The 9,436-nt window shown below is 36.1% G+C and overlaps 1 protein-coding gene across 1 annotated transcript; it reads left to right on the top strand.

Annotated features, from left to right (window-relative positions):
• Nucleotides 1-3,730: 3,730 nt before the first annotated feature.
• On the top strand, nt 3,731-8,146 carry LOC140184206 (replication protein A 70 kDa DNA-binding subunit D-like). Its single transcript, XM_072234513.1, has 10 exons — nt 3,731-3,877; nt 5,184-5,252; nt 6,172-6,442; nt 6,536-6,592; nt 6,743-6,977; nt 7,079-7,214; nt 7,281-7,441; nt 7,580-7,694; nt 7,777-7,979; nt 8,080-8,146. Exons 1-10 carry the CDS (start codon nt 3,731-3,733, stop codon nt 8,144-8,146), a joined length of 1,461 nt encoding a protein of 486 aa, XP_072090614.1.
• The last annotated feature ends 1,290 nt before the right edge of the window (nt 8,147-9,436 follow it).

Here is a 9,436-nt window from a genome sequence, read left to right as displayed (position 1 = left end):
AACGTTATAGTGTACTGATGATTGGATTTTCGTTGGTTTAGAATTTCACAAATGAATTCTCGTTGCAAGTATAGTTTTTAAATCAACAATAATCCTTTCATACAAAAGATTGTTTGTCACAAGTAACAAACCCCTAAATTTATAAACCGAAGTATTGAACCTCGGGTCGTTCTCCCTAGGAATTACAATAAAGTGTCTTGTTATTGGTTAGAAATGTGTTTTGGGGTTTTGGATAAGAAGCATGAAAGTAAATGGCAATGAAAATAAACTAACAACTATAGAAGACTCTTGGCAAGGTATGAAAATTAGAAGTCCTATCCTAGTTATCCTTCTCAATTGTGATGAGAATTGTTCATTGCTACCACTTAGTTAACCCTTACTAAATAAAGGAAAGTCAAGTGGATGAATTGACTTGAGCCACAAGTCCTAGCCAACTCCCAAGGAAAGACTAGCTTTAGTGCACTCCAAACCAATTAGCAATCTCTCCAATTACCAATCAACAAAGGAATTAGATAACTCAAGTGTCACTAATTACTCTACCTAGGCCAAGAGGAACAAAATCTATACTATATCTAGAAGAGGCATTTCAACAAACACATAAAAGGCAATAAAAGTAAACAACATAAATTGCAAGAATTAAAGAGAGATCTAACTACAAAGGCAAGAGATCAACAATAGAAAAGCAAAGAAGAACAATTATTATGAATTACCTCTTATTGAATTGAAAGAAAATGGAAGGAACAATAGTAGATCTACAACAAAGTATAAGAACAACATAAAGGAAACTACAATAAAAGAATGGAAGAAGAATGAATGTAACAACAAGGAATTGAAAGGTAGAAGTAGAAGAAAGCAAAGATTAAAACCTAGATCTAAGAACTAAACCTAATCCTAATCCTAATTCTAGATAGAAGAGAGAGCTTCTCTCTCTAGAAACTACTTCTAAACTAATCCTAATGAGTGTGTATGAACTAATCTCCTTTGCTCTTCAATCCTTGGCTTTAAATAGCAGTTTAGGCGCCAAAGTTGGTTGAGATTGGGCCCCACAACCCTTCAGAATTCGTTGGCCACGTTTTCATAAAAAAATCATAAACCAGCACCGACGCGTACGCGCACGGCACGCGTATGCGTCCATGGGGTGATTCGCAGGTGCGCGCAAGCGCCAGGTGCGCGCGCGCGTCCATGGGCGAGTTCAACTTTTTTGACTTTTCATGATTTCTCCACTTTGCATGCTTTTCCCTTCACTCCTTTGATCCATTCCTAGCCTTTTCAATCTGAAATCACTAACAAACACATCAAGGCATCTAGTGGAATCAAAGGTGAATAAAAATAATCAAATTAAGGGTCTAAAAGGATGTTTTCACATCTAAGCACAAATAAGAAGACAATCACAAACTATGCTAATTCAATGGATAAATGTGGGTAAAAGGTGATAAAATCTCTTAAAATCAATACAAGATAAACCGTCAAAACGGGGTTTATCATGTACGAAACCACAAATGTAAATGTACTCTCACGAGCAATGTTCACGCCCTCATATGTATTTCGTATAACCTCACCGTTGTGGTAAATCACTAAATTTGCAGTACTCTCTATCACACTAACAGTAGAGAAAAATACCTCTCTTGCAATGCAGTAAAATAGTAACGAGTTTCGGTTTTTATAGGCAGAGGCACCTTGCAGGTCCTGTGTTGCAAAGCCATCCAACCAGTGTTTGCCACGTGTCCCACACGCAAGGTGCGTGTTGGCTAGATACTCGCCACGTGGACAACACGCAGGATGCGTGTTACTACTGATTGGGTCACGTGTCCATCACACAGCATGCGTGATGAGTCGGCACGTGACCTGCGTGTTGCACCTGTTGTATCTGCAACATCCACCCACATGTATATACACCAAAAAGCTCTATTTCCAGCAAAAACTCATCTCTTTTCTCCATTTTAAAATTTTTTAGCCATTTATTGTTAATAGTAATTTAATTACAAAATTTAATATGGTATAAGGATGCAGTTGAAAAGAAAAAGTATAGAGACATAATTGAAAATTCGGTAAAATTATAGAAATTGGCGGAATAATTAAACCTATTTATTTTAAATAGAACCTGCACATTATGAGAAAGAAAATTTTTTTAATGAAAAAGTTTCTCGCAAAGAATGAGACGACACCATTAAATTGAAACCTTCAAGTCACGTACATCTTCTTTCATCTCTTTCTAACATAGTATCCATCTCTCTCTTTTCTTCCTTTCTAGAAAGCATAACATAGTATCCATCTCTCTCTCTCTCTCTCTCTCTCTCTCTCTCTCTCTCTCTCTCTCTCTCTGTGTGTGTGTGTGTGTGTGTGTGTGTGAGAGTGAGTGTGAGAATCCCAAACTTAACTTTTCATTATTTGTTCTTTGTGATATGTAAGTTTTTTATTTTTGCTTTTATTTTTGGTTGGTTTTTCTATCATTGCTTCAATTTTATTGAGAAAAAAAAAGAAACTAAAAAAAAGTAATAATAATAGTTAGGATTTGGTTTGGTTTATTATTAAAATCTCTTAATTTTCTGTTTCATTATTACTAAGCTTAATGGCTAAAATGCAGTTTGGAATAGTAATATCAATCTCAATTTATTAATTCCTGATTTGGCTTTGTATTCTTTAGTTTATTATTTTCTTTTATTTTCTGCATGCCTCATAGTGATTGGTTTTCTCTTTTAGTTTCTTTTCTATGAAAAATTCATTAAGCTATTTATTAAACTAAAAACTGCTCAATTATCTATGCTAAACCATTTCTTGTTGTCATTAGCAGATATGATTGCTTGTTAGGTGTGGCCTTCTCGTTGGGAGCGAGAAACAGAAACACAAAGAGCACATTAGATACATGGCAACGTGCAACAATCTCGCCGGAACCGAGAAGTATGTCAGAAGCTCACATCTAGTGAGAAGCTCTGTCCCACCATCCTCATGTACCCAAATGCCTCACAACCTAGAATTACAGCTATTTTACCTAAATAAAATAAAGATATCCAATATTACATGAATTCTCTAAATCAATTTCTGATACACAAATCTCCTTTTTTCTATCTTTATATAAATCTTCCTAGTCAATTGAGGTTTAGGTTAATTGATAAAAGGTGACACACTAGGACGATTTATTTTTTAACTTCAATTCAGAAAATAAACATAAATTGCCCCACCCTATTGAGCTTCAAAAGATGGACATAAATTGTCCTAGGACTTAGAGAGTAATGCTTTGGAGTGTAAAATACAACAAACTAGGATGATTTATGTACAGAAAGTAAAGATGAGGACCCTAAGATGGTTTATATGTGTTAGAGTAAACCTCATGATGTTTGCACGATTTATAAAGATAATAAGTCTATAAATTAATGAGTATGGTGTAAACCGATTCAAACATTAAATGAGGAAGGAAAAATATGTTTAAGAATGTGTTCTTGCTAGTTCATCACTGAGAAAAAATTGATGAAAACACATGTGAGAATGTTACTTTCTCTAGCAAAAAGCATATTGGTGTGTTTTTTAATTCGTTAATGAGTTTGTTGAATTTACAAACTAGTACATTACAGAAATTGAGATAGTGTGGTAAAAAAACGTGTGAAACAAGCCTTTTTTAGGATTTCTACCTCACTTAAGCAAGGTTATGTCAAATTTGGAAAATATGAAATTTAAGGCGATAACGACATAGCTAGATTCTCATATTTTGGCTGATATAGAGTTGTTTGCAAGGATGGAAGATGTAGATGATAGCTCAGGTGGTTCTACTCTGTGTCCGCCAACCGGCCGGATAGAGGAGAATTCTAGTGTCATTCTAGTGGGTCAACAGGTTACTTCCTACGTGTTGTTCCCGTCATTTGCAGCAAATTTTCTCGTTCAGGCATATGATGCGGATAACTTAGTTGATGCACTGATGTGTGTGCCTTTGTGGAACTTGCAATTGTAATGGGGTCAACACCTATACTGAAGGTGCATTGATGGAGGTCAAAAATAGGGATCTAGTTGCGAAAGTTATAGGAGACAATGAAAAAGATTCAGAACCACGCATTATTGGTGATAAATCACATAACACATAATTTTTGCTGCGAATGTATTTTGTTAGTTGAGTGAGTCAATGTTCTAAGTATGTGGTTCTTAAATAATTTCTGTATTGCAGACCAAAATTTATGTGCTACACACCAAGATTTCTATGTTGTACACCAAAATTTATGTGTTTTGCATATTTTGTTAGTTGGATGTCAATATTTTAGATATGTGTGCTTTAAAAATTTTTGTGTTGTGCACTAAAATTTTTGTGTTATGCATTGAAATTTCTGTTCTCTGCGTATTTTGTTAGTTGTGCCAATGTTCTGGGCATGTGATCCTTTAAAAACTTTTATGCTGCATACTAAAATCTCTGTACTATGTTCCAAAATTTATGTATTGTACATCAAAATTTCTATGCTCTACTTTTTTGAACATATATAGAAGAAGGAAAAGATGAAAATGACTAGGACGATTATGATGATAATAAAGGAGGATAAGGAAAAAAAAGAAAAGGACAAATAGGTCCTTGACCTTTTGATCCGCAGATATTTAAATCTTCGAGGATTTGAAAATACATTTAAGTTCTTGACCTTTTTAAAACCTGGACATATTGATTCCTCATGTTCACTTGGGTTTGTCAGACCCAATGAAAAAATCAAATGTGACCCTTGTTATACTAACCTGGTTGATACCGATGAATACGTGAAAGATTTTTTAAAATGGGACAAATTAGACACAGGGTTTAAAGTGTCTAGATTTTGAAAATGTCAAAGACTTAAATATATTTTTAAATGCTCAAGGACTTAAATATCCGCGAACCAAAAAGTCAAGAATCGATTTGTCCTTTTCTCAAAAAAAAAGAGAAAAAATTAAACAACAATAACGACAACAATACAAAGACAACAATGGTAATGGCAGTGACGACAGCAACATTGACAATAGTGACAACAACAGCAATATTGAAGAAAAAAGCAGGCACAAAAATAAGAAGATAACAATGACGACAATAATTAAAAAAACGATGATAAAAAGAAAAGAAAAAGAAGTAGCCACGTCTGCATACATACAAAAAAAGAAGCCCTCGATGACTTAAAAATTTAATTTAAAAATGAATAGGCGCCTAATTTTATTGGTACTTATATCTATCTATAATATAATAGTTAAGCAGTTCACTTCCCAAAGCTTACATAGTGTTCCCTCCAAAAACACCCAATTCTGCAGTTTTGGAGGTAAAGACACGTACTCCACAATGAATAGTGATCCCTCCATTAGGATGAAAATGCAATCCCTAAATCCTACGCATTGGCTTATGTATAAAGATCCTCCAAAAAATTGTCCACCACCAGTGTTCCCACCAAAAACACCCAATTCTGCAGTTTCGCAGGTAGAGACACGTACTCCAGTATGAATAGTATTCCCTCCATTAGAATGAAAATGCAATCCCTAAATCCTACGCGTTGGCTTATGTCTAAAGATCCTCCAAAAAATTGTCTCCCACCAGTGTTATCAACCCAAAAAAAAAACAATTGCCATCTTTTTATCAGGGCTGGTCACGAAGGTAACGTTCCAGTAGACGAGGTAGCTACAGTGTTCCCTCCAAAAGAAGTGCAGACATGATGGCTTAGTTGGTCAAAGGTCCTCGAAAAATTGAATTTCAGATGCAAGTAGCGTATCTTCCCGCCCATGTGGAAGGACCTACAGTTACTAAAGGAATGGATTTAGGACATTCCATTTAGGCACTCACCGGAACTCTTTAAAAATTCCAGGTTTTTCTGCTCATTCCATTCATTGTGAGAGGAACAACTCTATATAAATATTAGAATGGTATAGGTTACATGAGAAATATAAATCTATTGTTAGTTATACTTGGTAGGACTTTTGGTTGAAGCAGTTTTAGGATGCAAAGAATGGCTGCAAAAACAAACTTGATCAGAGACATCAATCCAACCAAGCTGGCTTGGTCGTTGGTCGTGGGTGTTGCCCGATTGTATGAGTTTCCTAGCCAGTAGAACCAGAATGAAGTGTTTAGCTTGGAGATGGTTTTGCAAGATGAGCAGGTATTGGATGGAATTTCGTTATCCATTGCATTCTCTTCTTTAATGTCTTTCTAACAAGTTTTATTTTCTTGGGTTTCAAAATGTTTTGCAGGGTGATAGAATTCATGGAACAATATGTAAGCCTGGCTTGGATTTATTCAGGGAGAGGGTAAAAGAGCATGCCGTGTATAGGATGCGGAATTTTATTGTCAAAATTAACAATGGGAAGGTAAGGACAACTGCTCATAAGTACAAGCTTAGCTTCTATACAAAGACAGAGGTGGAAGTCCTTCCAATCGAGAAATTCGCTTTTAATCCATTCAAATTTTGCCCCTTTGCTGAACTTGAGTCAAATGCTCCAATGGATGGCAATTTGTTGTTTGGTACGTTACATCAACATACATCTTAATTTCTTGAGATATGATCTTCGATTTTATTACAGGTTTAGATTTAAATGGCCTTACTGTGATATGCAGATTACATAGGAGAGGTTGTTGCAAAGGAAGAGGCTATGGGGATGATTACACGCACGAGTAATGAAAGCAAGCGTATTGCACTATAGTTGGAAGACCTAGAGTAATATTTACTTTTTCTCTCTCTTTTCAATTGTACATTTTGTTTGAGTTTTGCAGTCATTTAAATCAAGCATATGCTGGATATTTAGTGTCCAAAAATACTGTTAGAGTTGTATTATGCCTTTCGTTCTAGGAAGCACAAGATTAAATGTACATTGTTTGGAGAATTGGTGGACCAAGTGCTTCCACACCTCGAGCGAGATGATGGGGAGCCTTTCATAATGGTTGTTCAGCTATTTAAATCGAATGTGTATTTAAACTTTGTGAATGTTCAGAGCACTTACTATGTCTCCAAATATTACTTCAATCTAAACCTTCTCGAAGTTATTGACTTCAAGAAAAGGTGTGTCTCTGGAGTGCCCAAATTACTGCTCTATTATGAGTACATAAAATATAACTTAAAAAGCATATTAACTTATATGAGTCTTTTTGGACTTTCTACAGATTGGCCGAGGAGGTTGTGCCCTGTTCACAACGGATAACTCCTCTTCAATCGCAGCCTCAATACTCTGTGGCAGATGAAATCAATGCAGGCATTGTCCCAATATGCACCATAGAGGAGGTTCTTAATATGACACAGGTGAGATTTGTAATTGATCACTTAAGCCGATAAAGTTTTGTTATTGATTTCAAAATATTTTTTAAGGAAACCTCTTGCTGGATTGTGGGAAACGTTGTGTCTTTAGAGGTCGGTAAAGATGACTGGTCCTATACATCATGCAAGACATGTCCAAAGAAAGTTCTAGAGAGCAAAGATAGGTACTGGTGTGATCATTGTAGGCGTGTAGGCTTCAAGGCTATGCTAAGGTTAATTTTTTTTGTGTCCGTTCTTTGTTTATCTTTTTTAAGGGTCTGCTTGATATCCTGAATTATGAAATTCAGTGTAGTTGCATATGGCCATGTCTTTATTGTTATCATTAATGTGCTACTGATATGTTATTCCAGGTATAGGCTACAAATAATCATGACTGATGGAAGCGGATGTATGAAGCTCCTTTTATGGAACAAAGAAGTAGAGAAAACTGTGGGAAAGGCTGTTGAGAAAATTAAGGAGTTATCTGTAAGTCTAACTCATGGGAATACTTTCCTTCTATATTGTATGTTTTCCGGACTGATAAAAGAATTATTATGTGCATGTAAAGAAGTGGGAAAAAGGTGAGTCGTATCCTAAGTCCTTGGATACTATTGTTGACAAAAGGTTCTTATTCAAACTCAATATCACCTATAAGAATATTAATGCTGTTGAAGGGGTATACAACATTTTAAAGATTTCAGATGATGAATACCTCATGTCCATTTTTGGTTCTGCCAATTCTTCTTTCAATGCTTCTGTTTCAATGCTTCTGTAAGTATAGTATGTTGCGATTGGAACTAGAATTGAGTTGTGTTGAACAATTTATTATTGAAACTAACATCTTGCCTTCAAATGATCTTGGTTCCTACAGTGCTCTGAACATGTACCTAATATCTCTACAACTAAAACAGGTGATAATAGCAATGGACATGAGGTAGTTTCTGTAAAACCCGGTTAATTAACGGCTAATTAACCCATAAATGAGAATTTATTCTAGAAAGCCTAAAATGTGATTTTTATGGCTAAATGTGATAGAGGAGATTGAGACGAGAATTTCGGTACCAAATTTATAGAATTCGGACCAAGATTGGACCGAACGGGCCAAACCGGGCCAATTGGCGACCAAAGTGGGCCCTTGGCCCGACATAACTTAACCAAAACCCTAGTTTTCAGCACTCTCTCTCCTCATTTGTTACACACACAAGCTGAAATGGTGGAGAGGAAGGGAAGAACATTCTCTCAACTTCTCTCTCTCACTTGATCTTCAAACCACCATAACTTTTGATCTAGAGCTCCGATTGCCGCCCCGTTTGCGGCCACGCGTTCACCGCGGAGAGCTCTACAAAACCCATACAACCAATCTTGAGGTAAGCCACAAGTTTCTGTTCGAAATTCCAGCCCCTATTTTCGAGTTTCATGGGTGAAATGTTGAGATTTTGGGTTCTTTGATGTTATAGGACCCAACTCTCTTGAAGGAGAAGGTTAATCTTGTCTCCTTGGACCTTGGGTGTGGTAAGATTCTCAACCCTAGTGTGATTTGTGATTTTTATGATGTTTGGGTTTTGAGATGTTGTGTATGGGTATGATGGTTGTGGCTTAGGTTGTGTATGTGTGGATATTGGAGCTTGATTGGTGATTTTGAAAAGCTTGGAAAGGGTTTGGTGGTGCAAAATCTGTTCTTGGAAGTGTTGAGGCCTTGAGAGCTTGTGAATAAGTGGTTTAGAAGTGCTCCGGTGGAGCTTGGGAAAATCGGCTAAGGTATGGTTTCGGTTTCCCGTATCTAATATGTAATGTGGTAGGAAATACTTAGGCTAGAGGCCCTAAGATAGGCATTGAATGGTTGATGTTGTTAAATGATTGAGATATATGATGTAGTCATATATGTGATGATGATTATTGATGCCTTGGTGGTATGATGTATGAGAAATATGCATGTTGTGATATATGCTTGATGATTGGTTATGGTTGAATTGTGGGTTGAACCATGTTGATGGTGAGTATGATGTTGATTGTGTACAATAATGATTTATTGGAATTGGTGTTGTTGAGAATTGGCATGAGGGATAGTATATGATATGTCAATATGTTTGAGTTTGAGCCACTTGGGTGAAGTGGGTTAAAATGATGAGATAGTGATTTCGTAGATTGTGGTAATGTGTCAATATGTGAGTTGAGGAGGCTTGATGTTGAATTTGATATATTTTGAATTGATTTCAAAGAAAAGGGAT

The sequence above is a fragment of the Arachis hypogaea genome, chromosome 4, assembly GCF_003086295.3.
Source record: "Arachis hypogaea cultivar Tifrunner chromosome 4, arahy.Tifrunner.gnm2.J5K5, whole genome shotgun sequence".
Lineage (NCBI taxonomy): Eukaryota > Viridiplantae > Streptophyta > Magnoliopsida > Fabales > Fabaceae > Arachis > Arachis hypogaea.
Note: the sequence above shows the minus strand (reverse complement) of the source record. Positions and strands in the feature narration are given on the sequence as shown.